The 22,887-nt window shown below is 32.8% G+C and overlaps 1 protein-coding gene across 6 annotated transcripts in view; it reads left to right on the top strand.

Annotated features, from left to right (window-relative positions):
• The window catches only part of LOC143222942 (uncharacterized), a 166,661-nt gene that overhangs the window by 122,960 nt on the left and 20,814 nt on the right, over positions 1-22,887 (top strand). For all 6 annotated transcript variants that reach the window (XR_013012592.1, XM_076450174.1, XM_076450173.1 and 3 more), the window contains one exon: positions 659-956. Coding sequence is in view for 5 of the 6 variants with exons in the window: in XM_076450174.1 (XP_076306289.1) it covers positions 661-956 (296 nt within the window). In the remaining variant the exon portion in view is untranslated. The remainder of the gene's footprint in view (positions 1-658; positions 957-22,887) is intronic.

Below are 22,887 nucleotides of genomic sequence, written 5' to 3'. Positions count from 1 at the left end.
TACTCACGTGACATCTCACTCTGAAGAATGAACTTTTTGTTTCAGTTTCTTTCACTAACGGTTAGCGAGACTATCTGAGTTAATTTTTATTTCACTGAATTTTGTTCTCATTGTATCTTGAAAGCAGAGGAGAAGATCAAATGTCTTGGTTTATTCGATAGCTACTGATTCTATTTAAATTAAGAGTTCCTGGCTGGAATGTTTCTTATATCGATAACAAACATACACGTATTTTTAAGTTTTGTGACTTAATAAAGAGTTTTCTTTTATTTATTAAATTAATATCTGCACATAGCATGCAGTTTTCAGTCTTAAACATACATTTCAGTTTTTGTATCAGGTATAAACTAAAGCCTTACTACAATTTTTTAATTATTTTACTGTTTTATATGAATATTTTATTTCATGTAATTTGTTAGTCTTTATTTTATTTATGTATTCTTTGATGTTTCAAACATCATGAGCTTTTTTTAGCTTTGTATATATTTGACTATAACTGGCTATTTTCAAATACTGAACGATGTTTTTTGAGCAGTAAACTATACATAGCTAAAATATATTTACCAGTATACACAAATGTGATTATTATTTTCTGCAACATTAATTATACTTTTTAAACAACTAAATACATTTTTATCTTTGGGTTTACTGACGGAAGCCATGAATCCGGAAGATAATTGGTATATGGACTTCAATTCGCACTGGGAAGGAAAGGACGAAGACTTTGATTACTGCGATTGCCCAGGTCCTCCATCTCCTCCTCAGTTTGTGATTCCCCCGCCTCCACCTCCTCCTTCACTTCAGTTGTGTCAAGGAGAACACACGGACTTGCAGTACTGTAAAGTGAGAGCTTTAGGAAGTGACAACACTCATCCACACTTTTACTTCCTTCCAGTTATCGCTGTGGTCTCTTCCGTAGTGGTTGTCATCTCGGTGGCTTCTTTTCTCTTATGGAAGTAGGTATTATTAGACTTATTTACCAAATAATCTAGCTTCTAGAGTTTAGTATGATTCGTTCTAAATTTTAGATCAAAATATGTTTGTGTTAGATGTGATAAACGTTTTTAAGTGTAATGGTCATAAAAGATGCTCTTTAGATTCTTGCAGTCATGAAGTTTAAGTAAAAAAAAAAGGGTTATGTGAATTCGGCAGTGTTTACTTACTCGATAATTTATTTTCTTTTATCATACTGTATGTAGCAGCGAGTGGCTTAAACCTTATCACCATGGAATGTTACGAATGCAAATGTAGGCCTTCAAATAATCGCAATTGTCGAATATGTACAAATTCTTGGTTATTAAATCCAAAGTCTTTTTGTACGTGTATTAATATAATACATTTAGTTTTAAACCTTTGTTTAAAAATATATTTTGGTACCATATGTACTATCAATACATTTTATCTTTTAAATTATCAATAAAGTTTGTGCTATTGACGCATGAAGCTCATAAAATAATAAGTTCAAAAGTACTGTAATTGTAACGGTTAAAACATGAAAATTTTATTAAAGTACAATTTTAGTTGCTATTTACTAGAACGGCAAAGGTTTAAGAAAATTCAACCAATGTTAAGCAGCAACTTGAAATTAAAGTACGTTGTTTTACATATAAATTAAAATATATAAAACCAGGTGAAATAATTACTAACGATGAAATTAAAATTTTAATTTTCACTGATTTATAACTTCCCAAGTAACACATATTATTAGCTGGAAATATGTAGGTTCTTCACAACAGTACCCTAGACTACAAATCCACATTTCGTAAGATCGAACAGAAAAGTAGCAATTTCATTAACTTTATTTTGTAATTTTCAGAAAGCCATATCATAAACTTTTATAATCCAGGGGGAGTGGAGATCGCACGACTGAAAACTATCTTTAATAATAATAGAAAAATGTTTTGGAGTTTGTGTTTCCTAATCAAGTAAAATTTTTTTATTCGGATCTAGGAATTAACACTAAGGTTAGTAATAATAAAACAAAATAGATTAAAATATAGTGTTCAAATAATAATGATGAAACGGCAGAATGTGCCTGTAGAATTAGGGCTCACACCGCAGTCTGTCGTCTGCTTCTAATTACTCCCCCTTCCATACAGACTCATGTAGAACAAAAAGAAGTGATATGGGTACTCGAACTTCACAACACTTCACATCTTAAACTGAGGTTGACGGTATGAAGTCCTTTCTAGGATGATAAACGCTGCAAATGAAAGAGAATTACAAAATTAGATAAAATAACTACAATGGGACGACTAACGGTAACAAGCGGAACTTCTCTCTTGATGATGAAACTTCATACCACATCTGCACTGTTACTTATCAAACTAAGTTTTATTATACTCTCGGCCTAGCAGGGCCAGGTGGTTAAGGCACTCGATTCGTAATCTGAGGATCGCGGGTTCGAATATCCGTCACACCAAATATCCTAGCCCTTTCAGCCGTTGGTCAATCCCACTATTCGTTGGTAAAAAGAGTAGCCCAAGAGTTGGCGGTGGGTGGTGATGACTAGCTGCCTTCACTCTAGTCTTACACTTCTAAATTAGGGACGGATAGCGCAGAAAGCCCTCGAGTAGCTTTGCGCGAAATTCAAAAAACAAAACAATTATACTCTCTTTATATCTTTAAAATTATTTTTAATCTGTTAAATTCTTCCAGAAGTTTCGTTCCTCATTAGGTGTTACATGACTACAACTAATGGCCAGGTGGTTAAGGCGCTCGACTCGTAATTTGAGAGTCGAGGGTTCGAATCCCTCTCACACCACATATGTTCGTCCTTTCAGCCGTGAGGGTGTTATAAGCAACGTTTAATCCCATTTTTTTGGGTAAAAGAGAAGCTCAAGAGTTGGCGGTAGGTGGTGCCTTCCCTTTAGTCTTACAGTGCTAAATTACATATGGCTAGCGCAGATAGCTCTCAAGTAGCTTTGCGCGAAATAAAAAAAAAAAAGTCTATAAATAAGTATGCTTTGTTATACTTTCATCATATATATACAAACACGCCTAGCAGCAAATACAAAAAAAGTTTAAGTTATATGTATCAGAGATTGTTGGAAATCACACACATGTATAAAAAAAAAAACGAACAAGAGGTTTAGGACAGAAACCAAACACTTATGTATCTGAGGAAAAGTTAACCATAACACTTTTAGAAAAATTTTAGAAAAACTAGGGGTATTTTAAATCATTAAAGAATTTTAAGAGTTTGGTTCATTTCAGGATAACTGTAATTTTGACATTTATTAACGTCAGTCTGAAATAGGGTTTGTATATGATTAGAGACTGGCCTGAAACAGATAATTAATTTTACTGAGATTATCCAAAGAAACCTGTTTTATAAAGACATATTGTTACATTACAAAACTCTTGGATTTTCTATTGAAAATCAAGTTAACCAATCACTTAGAAATTATAAACAGTCATATTTTTTAATGAAACCTGCTAGCTAAGACTTGAATAGATCAACTTAAGATATTTATTGACATTAAATGTTTGTTTTTCACTGTAAGATTTTAGTGAAATCTTAGAACATTAGAACATGAGAACAACACAATACCACGATTCTATGAATCGACGTCGTCATGCTTTCAGCCTTTAGAATTAGTTAACGTAACATACTTACAAACACGTGTTATACTGGTCCACATTTAAATGATGGAATGTTATTTATATGAGATTGTACTAGTACGCTATAAATATTTGCCTGTATATTTGTTAAAGACTGAGAGAGTGTTTGTAGTGCACGATCTTACGGATACTTGAATTATTCTAAACAATTTGTCGTGATTGAATTACAGTTTATGTTACATATATTTCCGCAGGGTACCAGAAAGTGCTCTGTTTGAAGAGTAAAAATAAAACCAAAATTAAGAGTGACAAATTTTTTGTTTCTTCCTTTAGAAGTTTATGTGTTATGTTGTGTTGTAGCCTACAAGGTGCTAATTCTTTTCGTGATTCATGGCATGCGTACATTCCACTGACGTTACGACTGCACAAATTGCAACGTTGAGCATTTCTTATGTGACGTCATTTTAGTGTCTACTGACTGACTAACTGATGACATACTACTGTATAATTCTGCTTAATGTAGATTTTCTTGTATATCCCTCATTGGAACAGCGGTAAGTTTAAGGAGTCAAAACACTAAAATAGTGTGAGAGATTAAAACAGGAGAACCATCCAGGCGGCCTTCGGAATACTTTTGGGGAAATTATAAGAATGTTTTGATTATCTTATCTTGACGATGACTTATCAACATATCTGGAGGTGTTATATATTGTATTATAAATCTAAGTGCAGTGTATCATCACGCGCAACATAATGGGACATTAGTTCTTAGTTTTGCTTCCATTATATTTTCAAACAAAGTAGTTTCACAGAAAAGTAACGACAGAAGTAATAATGTCTTCCCGCTCTTTTCGTCCCGCACACAGTTTTTCCAATCATAATTTTCATAAGAATACATACAAATAATCAAACCCAAGAAATCATATGTAAGTTGATGACTATATTCGTGGAAAAATGAGCAATCAAAAGTTAAACATCAGTACTGTATTGTTACTAAAACAAATACTGAAATCTACTGCGAAAGGAACAATATTATTTAACTGGACTGCGTAGCCTGGAATGTTTAATTTTTCTCATTCAAAGGCATTTCATACAGTTTGCTGAAGTACAGGTTTGATTTAGCATAGTATATTATATTAATTGTCATTTGTAGGGAATTAATAACCGAAAGGACAGAAGACGCTGGATGGTGAATATTATATAGCTTTGAGGTTGATGTTTGCTTTGTAAACGTGAATGATCTTTTTTCGTTATTTGATGTTTGTTAAACTTCATTCAGCGGTGGGCTTACTTTAACAGTGGCGGCATTACAAAGAAACTGTAAAACTAATGAATCTATAGTTGTTGTATTTTTGGGAGAGATGAAGACGTGTAATGTTTATCTGGGAAGACGTGCAATGTTTATCTCACAGAATATTCCAACAAAAGTACAATTTGACGTAATGAATTTCCTTGGAGATAAGTGCTATCGAATTCTGCTTAATGTAGATTTTCTTGTATATCCCTCATTGGAACAGCGGTAAGTTTAAGGAGTTAAAACACTAAAATTAGAAGTTCGATTACCCTGGATAGACACAGCAGATAACTTGATGTGGTTTTTCTATAAGAACACACACACTTCTTGTATTGTCATTGTGGCACGCTGCTTCTCTGTTGTTTTTGTAGTATTGATTGAAAAGGAACCACCATCAGTAGTAGATTTTTTTATGAGGAGATGGCAGCTCAGGCCTATTGCTTGATTATTGTTATCTAGCAGTGCAACCAAGTAGAAAGGTGTTAGCTTCTAAATTTACTATACATGACCTTGTTGGCTGATATTACCTTTGATCTGTTAGCTTTTGTAGTGTATATATGTTGAGATGTTTAATTACATCTTCAGTGTGGTAACATAAATCAGCATGGAAGTAACACCGACATTAGAATAACGTTTGTACGTGTTTTTATATTTCTGAAGCTATACTTATCTACGTGACTAGCAGAAAAACAACAACTAGAGAAACGTTAGTAATAAAACATATACCATATTCCATCATACACGTTGCTTCCTATATTTGCACATTAGGTTAAATATTTCTATACTGAGTATCTTTTACTTTTCCATAAATGTTCAACTTATTCTGCTAAGCCTTAAAGGTAATCAAAATAATTATAGTGTTAAAAATACTTTAAAAACTGTACTAGATGGACACTGAATTTGTCTTTCGTTAGAGTGGGTTTATTACACTAGCGTTAACTGGTGTTATGTAGTCTAAGACCATTTTTGGTGAGGTTAATTTACGTTTTCTGATGGATATAGAATACTTTCAATCAAGGACACCTAATTACTGTAATTAGTATAGCAGCATGCAGTATGTGAGGGTGTGTTCCTGAAACAAACAGGGTTTGTATAATTAACCATTACTTAAAGTACTTACATTCCTGAAAAAGCTTTTTTTTATATCTTATCAGTTTGCTTAATTATCTTTGGAACAAATGAAAAGTTCAGCAAGTTTTGACTTTGAATTAACCGATTTAATGCGACTTAAACTCATTAAACATTTAAATCTCGCCCATAATTGTATAAATCTGAAAGATCAGAAAGTAATGTGTATTTCACATCCATATCTCGCTCTCGATGGTCCGTCCACTTCCACATACATCATTCCTTGATCGTTTCGTGCACTGTTTTAACCAGAACGTTATGCTGCTCTTTGAAAATAAGTAAAATTAAACTAGTGTTAGCAGTAACTATGAAACATCCAGAACTAAAACTGTTTCGTAAAAACTGAGTTGTTAAAGTTACTGATATATTACTCTAACAAAACGTAGTTTTATGCAACGTAGTTGTCCTGAAAGTTTGCACAAAAGTCATGTAACTACAATATTTTTGTTTTGAAAATTCTAGTATTTTTTCCCAAATTTCTTAATTTTCAAAACTTTAAAACTCTTTATTTACACATACGCTATTTTTCAGGTAAAAACTTCTGATTTCCCAGAAGTATCACATAAACAAAACTGCAAATAACTACTGATTAATTCAGGAAATATGGAGGGTGAATCTGATTAGATAACTTAAGTGAGTTTTCCTAGTGTGTGTAGAATAATGACACTAAACGAAGCTAGCGAAAACTAAAACAATCGTTATAATGAAACAGAAAACAACAATGCAGTATACGTACACAAACAATCCCTTCTACTAGACTGGCTAAGATTCATAACTTTCCTTCACATGGAATAAGCTTTCATTAAAAAAAACAACAGAAAAAGATCTTAAAAGTAAGCTTTATTCTGTAATCTCCTTATAGAAATAAACCAAGAAAGCGCACTAGAATTCAACAGGTAAACTCGCTTTATTTGTTTAGACGACAGCGTCACTTCAATGACTTTGCTCTCTCACAGAACTGGTCGGCTCTTACATTCATTCAACATCATACTTGTCTAAGAAAATATATTACTGTGTGAATTCTTTCAACCTAGATGCTATAAAATTATTGCAATATTATCTTTAAGAGCATAGACTTCATGTACTATGGGGAACAAAGAAACGAAGCAACTAAAACAGAGCTACTTTAACGATTTTCTGGAACACTTGTTACCGCCATTACAGCAAGGAAACTAAGTAACAAAATTTAAAAAAAAATCCTTATCATCAAAAGCAGGTAGAAAATATATTATATGCTTGCATATCCCACACGCAAAATGGATTGATTGTAGTTTGTTTAAGTCTGTTACAAGGCTGTACAACAGCTACGTAACTTTATGTTTTGTAACGGACAGTGAGGTTTTTTTTTTTACTTGTTAAGTATGTCAAATTATAAGTGACTAAATTAAGAACATTAAGAAGATTTAAAGAAAAAAAAACGTAGACGAGGATACCATCAGAGAGACGGACAGGATAAATTATAATACGAAACAACCAATAATAATAACTGTGTGATATATACTTGTAGAACATATTGGGCGGGTAATGTTAATTGTTTATTTTAGGTCTGAATGTACATTTATTTCACAAATAAAGCTCGAATTAATTTCTGAACTAAATCTGTGTTTTCTTTTCTTGCATCTTATTTTGTTTGATTCGTGTATTCAAAGGTCTTAAAATTGTTTTATTTCATTTTCATTTTAAGCATTTTATAACCACCGTGGTAGTGTCGAAGTTCCTTCACACATCTTACTAAGATCTTCACTTGAATTAGACTACATAGTGGGTTTTCTTTGGTTGTTAGTAGATAAACTCTCTTTTATTTATTAACTTAACCCACGCATTTTGATTTCATAAGCTATTAAACAGTGTCTTTGAATCAAGGTGAAACAATTTCCGAGTGATAGGTATATTGTAATAATTTTGATAAATTAATGCTCTGCATCAAATAACCTAGTTATTTCTATGACAATGTCACTGAGACAAATTATCCTATTTTACTTTAAACAAGTTGTTTCAACCATGCGTTTGTTGCTTTGCCAACACGTCTGTGCAAGTTGGCCAATAAATATTCCAGCAAATACGAGGAATTCCAGTGGGAGGTAATTTCAGCCGACAAGTTGAAGACTTATGTTTATTCTAACTGGGATTTCCATATTTACAAAAATGTTGGTAAAAAAGATAGTAATAAAGCTCTGCATGCCAGTTTGGCTTTTAGACATATTGAAGACATTCTGGATGTAACTAGTGCCCCAGTGGATTAACGGTAAGTATACTGACTTACAACGTTAAAATCCGGGGTTAAATTCTTCGAGAACACAACAAGGTAGCTTATTGTGTAGCTTTGTGGTACTACAAACATTCTTATACCTAATTATCAGAGCTTTCTTGACACAACCGAACAAACATACATACCTCAATCTGGAGAAAAAGCTCTGCCATTATAAACAATCCATCAATTATTAGGTTTCATAATCCAATGTTGAAGTTATAAACATTCTGTTTTAAAATTCAAATACTTTAAACAAGTTATTCTACAATGTGTATTACACACATATTGTTAGATAGAATTTCCTTAACATTACAACTATTCTTGGACAGGGGTCGTGAACTACCTCACATTTTTTCGAAAACGAGGATTTTCATATCGTATATCGAACACAAAATTCGTTTCATTTTGTATGAAATTCAACAGCACTTTTGCTACTAACTATACTTAACTGCTTTACTGTGTTGCATACCATTAGTTTGATCTCCCGTTATTTTAAGCTCCTGCTTTTTATATAGCTAACGTTAGCTATATGGCAGTCTGTATAACGTATAACAACACGCTAATAGTACAAATACATTAGTTGTTGCTAATTGTTGTATTTGCCGCACTTACGATTTTTGTAGCATCTCTAATTCTTACTATAATTAATTAATTTTCTCCAAAAGTAGCTTTTATTTCTCGAATATTTTAGAATATTAATCTTTAATTTAATTATTACGATTTTCTTGTTGCCATGTGTTTCTTTCAAGTGGAAGAGGTTGTAATCAGATTAATGGTGTTATACATATATCATAATATTTTCATACTGTTATATTTTAAGTATAATACCAATATTCTAGCTATTTATTGCAAAATTCTGTTATTTATCCTTTCCACAAAAACATGACTTGTAAATGAATTAAATAAAAGTAGTAATAATTACAATGTGCTCCACGTCTTAACAGTCACCTGGTTCTTGGTTCAAATTCTTATCACCAAAAATTCCAGCTTTTTTATTTTAGAGGCATTATAATGTGAGGGATAGTACCTCTATTCGTTGGTAAAAAGTAGCCCAAGAGTTGGCGTTGGGTGACGATGACTAGCTGCCTTCCTTCTAGTCGTCTTACGCTGTTAAACAACCTTTCTTATAATATTATAAAAAAGTAGATCAAGCCTCAAAGTCACAGATTAAATTTTCAATTTTCAGTGGTGTTGACTAGATTCCTTCTCTCTATACAACCATTGCTAAATTGTGGACGGTTAGCGTAGATAGCCATCGAGTAGCTTTGCTCAAAATTTGAAGTCAATAACCAAACCATACTAGTCGTTGCTCATGAAAGTTAACAATATATATATATATATAAACATACATCATAACTAGACTACTACTATATTTATCGTATTTCAACCGGCCAAATGACCTCTGGTATTGTGTTTAAGGCGTCGTAGGCACTGGATATGGTAGATGTCACTAGTGTCGGCATACACTAACATTTATTTTTACTTACATAACTTTGCAAAATACCAACTGTCCTTCCACTTGGCACCACACTTAAGTAGTAACATGTGTAATAGTAATTTATTCCAGATATCAGGTATCTTTGCAATTTTAATGTTGGTAAGTTTTGTGTTTGCACCGTTATACTGCTGTTACGTTGTTTAATGAACATAAAAAAAACATCAACGCTTTGATAATATTTGAAACTAACAGCTAAAGTTTGTGTGTTTCGTAATTGAGGTGTACTCTATTGTTTCTTTATTAATGGTATTGTTTAGAATTTTTAATATATCCAATTTTATTACTTTTAATTTTCTTACACTCATATTTAACGGTTGTTTCGGGGGAGTCGATAGAGGCTCCCTCCTGGCTTGGGAAGTGTCCAAAAAGCAGATTCTTTTGAGACATTTCTAGTTAGGTCAGACTAACTTATATGCGCAAATTAAGCTGTAACATAGGCCTCCTAGTTGAACTGTGGTTGCGTGTTCAATCCTCTTTAAATCCTTTCCGTAAGTCGTTGTCACTATTAATACTGATTTAGGACTAACCTAAATCTCCTCTTCTGGCCATGGTATATTATTGGAGTGAAGAACGGAAATATCTTTAACAGCGAGGGAAGTGAACTCATTAAATAATTTATTTTAATAATTAGAAGTGTGAATATAAGTAAATAACTTTTAGTTATCTTCATTCATCCACAGATAGATTTTTCTTTTTACTCTAAATGAGTAACTTGCTCATCAGATTTCGAAGTTAATAGTAATTACTAAACAAAATAAATCATAAAATATTTAGAAAATAAGTTAACGTTTCTTATAATTGTTTATGATTATTATACATTTTCATTTCATTCAAGTCTTGAAGCGATGTGCAATCGTTATTTACGCTTAATCAAAAACATTTTTCGACTAATTAACATTACCCGCCCAATATGTTCTACAAGTATATATCACACAGTTATTATTATTGGTTGTTTCGTATTATAATTTATCCTGGACGAATCTCTGATTTATTATGTTACATATGTTGCGTCTTACCATTTCAAATAGCCGGAAATTTTAAAGTTAATTTAAAAGTTAATTAAATGTTAAAATATATCAAGTTCATTATATTTGCCAACAAGATTGACACAGTCAATTTTCTTTTTTAACATAAATATATTTCAATATACAAAAAAATACAATTTATAATAAAGGTTATTACAAATAGTTAATACAAATAATCGTCGGCTCAGCATGGCCAGGTAGTTAAGGCACTCGACTCCTCATCTGAGTGTCGCCGGTTCGAATTCCCGTCACGCTAAACATTTATCGCCTCTTCAGCTGTGGGGGCGTTATAATGTAAAGGTCAATCGCACTGTTCGTTGATAAAAGAGTACCCCAAGAGTTGGCGGTGGGTGGTGATGACTAGCTCCCTTCTCTCCATTCTTACACACCTAGTATATTGTTTATTCTTACGCTCGAGAATCTTTTACACATTTAGAGAACACGTTTAACAGTAAAAGCTTCATAATTTCAAAATATGTGCTAAACTGAAAACACAATGTTTAAAATAATAAAGTCCGTTACAAAGTAATGTTAAGCTTTAAACGTTTAATTATATGAAGTTGAAAAAGGATATGTTATAAGGTATTGGAAGTATAAAAAATTGATATTAATTACAGTGGTGATAAGTTTAGTATAAAAAAGAAACTTGTCCCAAGGACAAAATGCTATAAGAACTATATATCCTTCTTATAACTTATAAATCTTTTTCACCTGTACGACAGTGAGCAGTGAAACAAAAATTGTCACAATTCACGCATTCAGAAGAGAAATAAAAATCATTAACGACCCATATGTTTGTATGGATTTTATACATTTAAATCTATAATCTTTATCGTCTGAATCTATAATTCCTACGTCAAAATCATTATTTTACAGACGCAGTACAAATGCACACGGACGCTTAGTGTGTTTAAAAATTAATGAAATAACAACATGTGAATATGTTTTTAAAAGTGTCTGAACGATTTGATCATAACATGTGAAATTCTGAAATATGGTTTATGTATTGTCGTATTCTCCCCATGTTGTCAGTTATTAGATTTATTTATAGCAAGAAATCGATAAACTGGACATTCATAAGCATTCATAATTACATTGAAATCTATATATGAATATTTTAGACGCAATATGTTACATATATAATTTTTCATTTTGAGAAAATAACTTTTTTTGTAGTTTTCACAAAAATGTTATGAAATTCAAGTGGGTTATTTACTGAATAAAACCATTAAAATTAAAATATTTAAATCAAACTTTATTATTTGTTTAAAAATTTACAATATCAGTTTTGTTTCTGGAAAACACTTTATATTTGTAAGATTTTACAATTAATACAAAAATATTGGTAGCTCAAGCACGTATGGATCTGCGTTTCACATGTAAGCTCTTCATATATATATATACGTCCACGTAATTTATGGTTTTTACATGTAGTATATATACATCACGCACGAATTCATAGAAAGTATGAAATAACAGTAAAACTTATCTCTTAAATAAATCTTGTTTTCTCTGGCGTTTTCTAAATGTGTAGTTGAAGCGAAATAAACGTAAAAACAAATTTACGAAATCTTTGCAACATCATAGAAACTAGATTGCATCAAATTAAGCAACACGTAAACTAATAACGTCTGTGAGGTGCGTGTAACATGATTTACAAGGTGTGAGTATGCTGGAAGGATGTACATAATCTCCAGTGTATATGTGTACGAAGGTGGCTGCATTATGTGTTTTGATGTAGGAAGGGAAGTATGGCCATGCTAAAGTGCTAGTATTAACCTCTTGGTGTGACCTTTAATCTTGACCTCATAAAATAATATATACAAACTGTGGCAGACTTCTGTTTGTACCTAGCTAAGAGTTTGCTTCATGTAACGACAGTAATTATTAAGTCTGTAATATATTAGAATATCGTTTTCTACCATGTAATTAGACGTTAGGATATTTGTGGCGTGCAATATACATACGTATGTGTGCATTTTCGAAATACTTTCTTTTTTTCCTGTACAAGCTTTGACTTCGGAGATTGTTATGCTATATTTGTTTACGCAGTCATGAAATTAAAAATGTACATACATTTTCCACTTTTCAAACATTAAGTTTTCTCTACAAAATTTTGAAAGACACCTTTATTACATTTCAACATAATATTGGATGAGGAAAGTATAATTACTATGTTTATATAGGTGTCTAGAATCTTACTAGTATTGTAAAATGCTTCTGCAATTGTTATTTTACTAAAATTTCAATGGTTTTATGCATACAGAAACCTAGCACATGCCACGTGTAAATATAATACCTGAAAAAAAAAAACATTTAATATATACGGAATTACAATAATAGAGATGAGATTTTGATACTCGTTGTGGGCAGAGCACAGATAGCCAAATGTATAGCTTTGTGTTTAATTACAAAGAAACACAACATTTAACACTAGATAGGCGTGAAACATTGTCTTCAATGAATTGATCTAAGCTGGATCCCAAACAGTTGCTCTCCAGTGAATCAATATTAACTTCATGGATTTATGTTCGATTCCCCGTGTTGGATAGAGCACAAAATTCCATTGCGTAACTTTGTGCCAAACAAATAAATTATATAAATAACGTTTGGCAGTTATATTATTGTTATGAATAAGAGAAAGTTTATATATTATCCAGCTAGTTTCTCCTGAAAATTGTCATTTTATTTTATTCAAATAGTTTGTGCATAGATATAATATTTGCTATGATGATGAGAAAGCTGTGAATGTTATACTCAGGTTATTAATGTTACTTAACCACATACAATTGGAGTAGTTAGAGTGTCACCCGTGCGACACACCGTTACAAAGCGCTACACTAATGCAACATACAATTGGAGTAGTTAGAGTGTCACCCGTGCGACACACCGTTACAAAGCGCTACACTAATGCAACATACAATTGGAGTAGTTAGAGTGTCACCCGTGCGACACACCGTTACAAAGCGCTACACTAATGCAGACTTCAACAATGGAGGAAAGAGAAGATACAATGATATCACTAAAGAAGATGACATCATAGTTCTATGACATGTTACCATAGGGTACTTGCAAAATGCAGTGATATTATCAGAGAGGGATACGTTGCAAGTCCTCCATGACAGGGGGACATAACGTCATAATTCCACGAAGTGGAACCATGATCGTCATACATATCTTAGCATGATTGTAAGTTATACAGTTGGTATAACTGACTAATTCATTAGTTCATTAAAGTTTCTGTCCTAAACAGATGATATCATGGAATAATTAAAACACACTGTTTGAGTTTTTAATTATAACAAATGTGATTTTTTAAAAGATTTTCAGTAACGTGATTGTAGTAAAACGTTCTCGACACAACATTTTCTCTTTAATAATAATTTCTTAATTTTCTCACAATAAATATTTTTCGAACTGATCTACATGAAAAAGACAACTCTATTAACAACTTATTTATATGAAATCGGTTTATAATTAACTCATGAACAAAAATATTATTATCATTATGGAATTCCAATTTCGTTTTCGTTTCAACACATGTCGCCAATGATAATAAGTAAAATAAATACAATATCGTCCACACACAGATGTATATGGTTCTTTGAGTACTTTTTGGTTGTAAGTTTACGTTCGACAATTCTTCTTGATGACATTTCTTATGTTAAGATTATGTAGAGATAATCCTAATAAATTAAAATATTTTACTTTTTCAATTTGACCAATATAAATACAGTTCCCATGGCTACCAACTTTATCACTAGAATCCAGGTTGATGATGAATAACTGTTGTTCTGCATGATCAGGTAGTTGATCACTGGCAGATACACCTCCAAACTTATCCTGCATACGCAAACATTGTGAAGGTATTGATTAAATTCCTAATGTGTCCATAGCTTCTCAGATATGAAATATGATGTTTTTAGACTGATAAGTTCATAAAATTGACTTAAATTCAACATATGTTAGTAATACAACAGTACATCTGTAGACTTACAATGCTAAACACCGAGTTTCGATACCCCTGGTGGATAGAGCAAATAATTAACCCATTGTGTAGCTTTGAGGTAGATTACAAACAGGTAAAGAACATGTAACAATAACTAAGCCAAGTTAAAAGTAGAATGTCCATCAGATAGATCCGATGTAAGATCCGTGGCAAAGAATGTATATCCTCTTGGGTATATCCCATATCAGTTCCTTGATCTTGAAGCTCTTTTTATGTTTCATTAAATAGTGTTTTGAAAGAGTTCAGCATCAAAATCTGGTTGTAAAGGCAGAGCAAGAATCTGTTTTCTATCTACGTTGACTACCATGAAAGTGATATTGTAATGTTTGAAATTATATCCATCAAATGCATAATTATCAATATATCCTATAACAAGACGTATAGGTACTTGACATAAAAGAGCCTTATCTCGGGGAACTAAAAATGATTGACACACTATATTTCAGTGTATATTTAAACTGTTCTTTTCTGAAATGCTTTAACATGTGACAAAACCACTGACAGGCTGATATTGATTTTTATAGTGTAGACAGAAACATGTTGTAGTACAATTTTGAGTCCCGATTCGTCATTTAACACAATACAAATATAATTTTTACTTCGTACCAGTCAGAGTTTTAAACTTTCACCATTAGGGCACGAACTTGTTCTGTAAAGAAGGATATCCGAATGTGGATAACCAATCATGTTATAAGTCTGGCTACCACGTGTATCAACTTGTCAGTCTTTGATTCTATCTTTCTCACTATCATTGAAATCGAGATTGTCAAAACTACCCACCATGTCTTTTATCCACATGGGATGTGTCAAATGACTTCTTTCAGCTTTACCATTATAGCTCAGTAAAGTTTCTCTGTAGGCCTTATATGCATAAAGGTTGTGAGACAAAGAAATGAATTTGTCATTCAGAAGTGCATTGATTTCAGAAAACAGAGAAAGAAATAACAAGTTTACAGGTGCAGAGGTATTTTCATCCTTTTTTATCTGTACGATCAGGCTTGACAATCTTTACCTTTACATAAAGATATGATTGGGCTGGATCTAAATATACATCTGATCCAAATTTAGAAAATTCTATTGATTCTCTGTCAGTCACTAAAGAAAGAAGATAGTATTCAGTCCATTGACCTTTCTCAATTACAGTTTGTATGGAAAGGAAAGAAAATAAGTCTAGTTTAGATTTTGTACACTGATAGGACTTTTCATGAATCGTTATAACTTGTCAAAATATCTAGAATTAATATTCTTCGTCTCTTTGTTTCAGATATTCTGAACACAGGACTTTTCTGGTTCTTCTGTTTCTAACCAAGTTCTGAACACTTTGTATTGCACATCGTTTTCCTTTGTAACATATGTTACTAAATTTATGCCTGACTGGAAGCTTGTTTTCCTAATGGTAATGTTCCTTTTTTTCAGAAGTGGTATAGCCAAATGAAACAAATTACTCAAAATGTCTTCCACTCAGAGTCCCTGTTGCCATTGGCTACCAGCATAATAAGGTAAACTGTTTCCCACTTTATAAACCTAATATGCATCGTAGACAGCTGTTTCTTGACAGAAAGGAACTCTCTTGTGTTTGCGAAGATAGAGAGTTTTGTTTGTTTTTTGAATTTCGCACAAAGCTACTCGAGGGCTATCTGTGCTAGCCGTCCCTAATTTAGCAGTGTAAGACTAGAGGGAAAGCAGCTAGTCATCACCACCCACCGCCAACTCTTGGGCTATTCTTTTACCAACGAATAGTGGGATTGACCGTAACATTATAACGTATCCACGGCTGAAAGAGTGAGCATGTTTGGCGCAACGAGGATGCGAACCCGCAACCCTCAGATTACGAGTCGCACACCTTAACACGCTTGGCCATGCCGGGCCCACGATAGAGAGTAACTTTATCACCTGCCTTAAACTGAAAGTTTATTTAGTGTGTGGTTTGTAAATTGTTTTCAACACCACAGACAAATAAGAGATTAACATCGATTGATCTCATTTTATTGTTGCAGTGATACAATTGGTTGTAGGCAATGACCTGATGTTTCAGTACAGTGATATTTTATAAGTTCCTCGATAAGTAAAGTAGTGCCATGTCCTAGTTTTAAGAGCGCAATTAAATCTTTCTACCATGGCTCCTTTCTTTCGTTATGTATAATAAAAAATATCTTGTTCCTTGAGATATCTTTGAAAGAGACAATTAATTAACTATGTATCAGCGTCATTTTGAAGTTCACAAGGTTTGTGATCCTGTTTTAAAATCTGTTTCAGAGATTTTACGAGGGTTAAACATTTCTTGTCCATGATAGGAAAAAACTCAAGTTTATTTCGTAAAAAAGTGAGTAAATACTTATACTGATTGTTATATTGATTTAGGAAAGAGAGATTCATTAAATCAATCTGCCATTGTTTATCAATATCTGAAACAACAACTCAGTGTCTCGAAAACTCATATCTCACTGGTTTGTGCAAAATGTATGTCTCCTCTCGACTTAACCGGTCTTTAATCTGATTTCGAGTTGCGGGCTTACTTAGCACTTTTATAGATCTAAATAAAAGATGAACTCCACCAAAACTACCAGGATGTGTAGGGTTATAATAGATAGATTGTAGAGTTTTATCAGACATTATTTTATACGCCGTATACTTTTAGTTAATCTATTACCATCAATCTTGTCTCTAACAGGAGTAATAAGTTGACCTTTACAATAGACGATGTTAATTCATAGGTGGCTGGAGATGTTACTAATGTTAAAAGGCTGACAGTTGTCCATGACGACAATCAAGACACAAATGAATGAATAATACAGTAATACTTTATTAGAAATGACCCCATTTAAATATAATACATTTAGGTTTTTTATAACATGTATCATGTTTCATATACTTCCACCTGTTTACATTTACAACAACTTCTTGGCGAATAATCATTCTGCAAACTCTTTCCAGCCTGAGGTTAAAATTCTTCTTTCTTTTTTTTTCATAAGGCCCGGCATGGCCTAGCGCGTAAGGCGATCGACTCGTAATCCGAGGGTCGCAGGTTCGCGCCCGCGTCGCGCTAAACATGCTCGCCCTCCCAGCCGTGTGGGTGTATAATGTGACGGTCAATCCCACTATTCGTTGGTAAAAGAGTAGCCCAAGAGTTGGCGGTGGGTGGTGATGACTAGCTGCCTTCCCTCTAGCCTTACACTGCAAAATTAGGGACGGCTACCACAGATAGCCCTCGAGTAGCTTTGTGCGAAATTCCCAAACAAACAAAAAAATCTTTTTTTCATAGCATATAATTGATTAGGTCGATTATGTTACTGTTTGGTACGGATCTGCCACTAATCACTCATTCTACACGATCATTCCACGTTAGATCCCCTATGGAATGTATCAAATTTAATAGAATTTCAGCGTTATATTTCTAAGTAACACTGTGGACGATCTGTATATTTTCATGGCTCGGTGATTCCATTCTAATTTTAATGGCTTCTCATTGAAAGGTCTGATGATGTTGTTACTTGCAACTGGTTCACCATCTTTGCCTTATTACCTAATGTGTCATTTTGTGTAACCAAAGTGATGTCATAATCTATAGAGTTTGATACTTTATTCAACAGCCTTTCATTTACTTGAATTGAAGAAGACAATTTACCTTTTTTTTTCAGGAAAGAGAAATATTCGTTTTGCTATATTTTTATATACCAGCAACTTTACCGATATCACGTCCTGTTAAACCACCAAATGGTGAAAGTATTGGAGTTTACGAGTAATGATAGAAACCATTCTTTCTGTATTATCAAGCTTCTTTTCTTGACAGTCATCTCTCTTGATCATGACTTATATCATCTAAGTTTCTACTTTTGTATGCTCGTCATAAAAACATTACCCTATAAAACACTTAAAGTAGACTCACAGATACTTAAGATAAAGTCATTTGTAGCTCCGACAATTATGTCTTTAATATGTTTACGCGTAGCCTTAGGTAATGCTCTTGATATCCTTTAATTCTAAGTGTTATGATGAATAAATGAGAAGATATTGTGAGTACAAGATATATATCTATTTGGATATAACATCCATTTCTTTCACATTAGAGTAACAATAACTTTTAATATTAAATGAACGGGACAGAGTTGATTCTGAAAATTCTTTAACTTTGGTGCATCCAAATAATTCCAGAATGTAACAAGGAACTTTCAACAGACTTCTCAGAATCTCTGTTTTATCGTTTTTCTTTGCATAAATGGTGGTAAAATTTTTCCTCCACAATCTAGCTACGCTGCACAGGTGAAGATAGTCGATATTACCTGATTACCATGGAATAAGATGAATGTACCATGTTACCCAAGTAAACTAATATTACACATTTTTCTATCCTGATGAATTACATTTTGTACAATATAAAACAATGATAAATTTAACTGGTCACTTCCGAGTATAAAACGTTGAGATACTCGTTTGTTTTCTCCTCATTCACTCGTAAAATCGTCAATTTTAAAAAATACTTAGCTTATCATACCGCAGATGATCATGACAGTTTTCAGATAAGTCTTGAACGAATTGAATGTTGGGAATGTTTTGCACTAATTTTGTATACAGCGACTGAAATTCGCCATAAAACCAAACAGTTTTTTTTTCTTTCAGGAATGGAATAAATAACTTCACGATAATGAGTTAAAACTTTGCTTACAAACTATGGTTTACTACTTCCTGTCGGGCCTAACACGAAACACATATAAGAGTATTGTAGACGGTTATCCATCTTGAAACCTAATGAGAAATAAACAAATAAACCTTAAATAGATCATGTCTGAGCGCATTTGGGATCTGCTTCCATGACCATGTATACTCCTTGTTTTCATTTCATAGACCACGGTGAGGAGGTAGTTTCATTGGATGAAAAACAGTCTGTATAGAGAAGGATGTATCGTTTGGTGTAAACTGATATTAATTTTCCTTTCTTCCATTTTGTAAGAAGTTTAGTTTTTAAGTCTCCACGAATCTTCTTTGATTATTGACAATTATAGAATGCTGGAAGTGACTGAATATATCTGTTATCAAAGTAAGGTTCAAGTTCTTGATGTCGATAAAATTGTGGATAAACTATTTAATTTTACAGCATGTTTTCCGTCGTCACCCACTGACCTATCATGCTACACAGTGTCCGTTTAGCTCGTCTGTAAACTCGATAAGATAATTCCTTGGGGTGGGTCGTTAGATTTGCCTGAAATGTACACAATAATGTTTGATGATACAAAACAGACGAACCTCACTACTCTAGTGTATAACATAACTTCAGACAAACATATGTTGTGTTATAACCCAACAAAAAAGAGTTTGGTTTGATCTTCCTGGAGCATACATTCAGGTTTATGTTTTCAATTAAAAGCTATTACGTTTTCATTAACACTACACAAAGTTTTTGTTTCTTGAAAACTGTTGGGTGCTCCTTATAGATTTTTGGCTGCTGATCACAAAAATCACATCCAGATTTGCCCATCACGTACCGTTTCATCGAAATCTTCAGTTTCACCAGGACATCGCTACAATAGAAAAACGATATCAGGGCAACTGGAATCCGTCAATGCTTGCTGACTACTGTTGGACACTGCAACGTGATGCACCGGACATTGAATACAAACGAAAATAAGGAGCAAAACACTTTTAATTATGTTGAACTTAATAGCGTATTAGAAACATAAACGCAATTAAATACGTTGTTGCCGGTAAACAGTTAACTGTCTATTTCTCAGAGTTCCTACGTGATGAAGCAAAACCAAAACTATATTTGTGCATATCCACCAGGTACCCGTCACAATCAGCAAAAACTTTTCAGGAAGCAAAACTTATCAAAACAATTGTTGTGCAGTGTTATCAGTGCAGAATTTGTTATTATTATTTATTTTTATAATATTATCATTCACTAATGAGTGATATTCTTTAACATGTATTACATAGGTAATAAATAGGTTGGAATTAATTTTACACGTATTTTTTTTTCTTTTCATCCTCGATTTCTGATAGTGTGGAAAGTTTCAGATAGAAAACATAGTAATCCTGAAATTTTTCATTGACATCGTGGATTATCTGCCTCTAATAAGCTTGAAATACGTGATAAACATAATTTACACCTCATAACATGTTTCATGTAGCTCTTCGTTTGTTTCAATAATTATCATTAAAAGGAATTTATAAACCGAGTCAGTTCATTTACTGTTACTTTATATCAAAATAGTATCAAGTAATATATAGCACAACTATAGCATCAAATAAGAAGCTGAATAACCATTATAATGGATTAACTGAACTATGTACCTATATAGTTTATATCAACCAGATACAATGGAGCAAAGAAGCATTCCATTAGAAAATTTCCCCATATAATTTCTACAGTGTTAAAATACGGTGTTGGAGCATAATATAATAATTTTGTATTTCGGTGATATTTTACAGAATTACTAAAGGCTAGATGAGGCAACTTTTCTAGTCTATTGGAAATCAAATTTTCAAAAAGTTACATTTCGAATCAACCTCTTAGGTAAGTTGTTGGTCGTTTTAAGAAATAAAACATAATTTTACAACTGACCTTCTTCGTGGATTAACAACAATTCAGGAGTCAGTTGCACTTTTTTTAATTTTTGTTATGTTTGATGTTACACAGTGAAAGGGTCAACTTTCGTGCCTTAATTTTAAAAAAAAATATCGATGTGGTTCTTAAAAAAATCTCTAGACCTTGACGGGTAAAATATAAATCTCAAATATTGTATTACACATTATTCACACTTCTCTGTTTTTTTACTTCTTCTGTAACCAAGGTACCATTGAAGCTTTATTTCATCGCTGTAGTTACACAGTGGAAGTGACCTAAATTTCACACATGATCCATATAAAGGAAAGGTTAACTTACCACCACATCTAAGTGGTAAATCTGGATGATAGAGCTTTCTCGGAGCTAGAATTTTACATTTTATTAAAGCAAAATAATTGTTTAAATTAGAGAAAATTGTTGTTATTATTGTAGAATGTCTAATCGAATACTCACAGTATTTGTTTCTCCGTTGATATAGCGATGTATAATTCACTGTACTTTATCTCTTCTCTTTCTTTTATGTCCTATAAAAAGCCTGTTGCGTTGGCTCGTACCTTCAGGTGTGGCGTATGGTCCCTAAGTAAATCATTAAATCTGTATCGTTAAACTTCATCTTTTTAAACTCATGATCCAATTTGTGTTTGAGTTTGTGTTTTAGAGCTTCGTGTTGTTTCCGTATTACTAATTTACGATTTCTACTAAACTACAGGTGTCTACTTAGAACTATATTTTTTGTGTCAAAGTCATAACATTTATTTCGGTCACACTGATAGTCCCCTTAAAATCAATAGATCGTGTTTAGTTCTATACAGAAGCAATGCAAGTGAATGTTGTTATTCTAAATAATAGTAAAGTTAAAGAGGAAGTCGTTCATTTATCACATTTACTAGTTGCAAGATACAGGACGGTAAAAGTAAATTATTAATTTATAATAACTGTTTCATTCGAATAATATGTAGTATTTACATGCTAAAGTAAAACAGTAAATGTCCTATAGAGCATTGTGTGAAAGAAACTATAAACAAGATTCGTGTACGCAAAGAAGTTTGGAAGTGTGTTTGTCAATCATAAATTTATTGCATTATCAGCTGAAAATGTTATACTATTTTATTCTTCAAGCGAATGAAGTATTTCATTAATTAGTTTTAGTTGTAGCAAAATAAATTGTTACAGATTTTAAAATATACAAAATAATGGTACAGTAACACTGTCATAGCATATTTGTTAAAATTCTATGAACAGTTTGTTTGTTTTTATAATTTCGCACAAAGCTACTCGAGGGCTATCTGTGCTAGCCGTCCCTAATTTAGCAGTGTAAGACTAGAGGGAAGGCAGCTAGTCATCACCACCCACCGCCAACTCTTGGGCTACTCTTTTACCAACGAATAGTGGGATTGACCGTCACATTATACACCCCCACGGCTGGGAGGGCGAGCATGTTTAGCGCGACGCGGGCGCGAACCCGCGGATTGCGAGTCGCACGCCTTACGCGCTTGGCCATGCCAGGCCTCTATGAACAGTCGTTAAAATAATGGTTTTAATATAATTACATCTAG

Source organism: Tachypleus tridentatus, chromosome 8 (assembly GCF_004210375.1).
Source record: "Tachypleus tridentatus isolate NWPU-2018 chromosome 8, ASM421037v1, whole genome shotgun sequence".
Lineage (NCBI taxonomy): Eukaryota > Metazoa > Arthropoda > Merostomata > Xiphosura > Limulidae > Tachypleus > Tachypleus tridentatus.
This window is presented reverse-complemented; position numbering and strand designations above follow the sequence as displayed.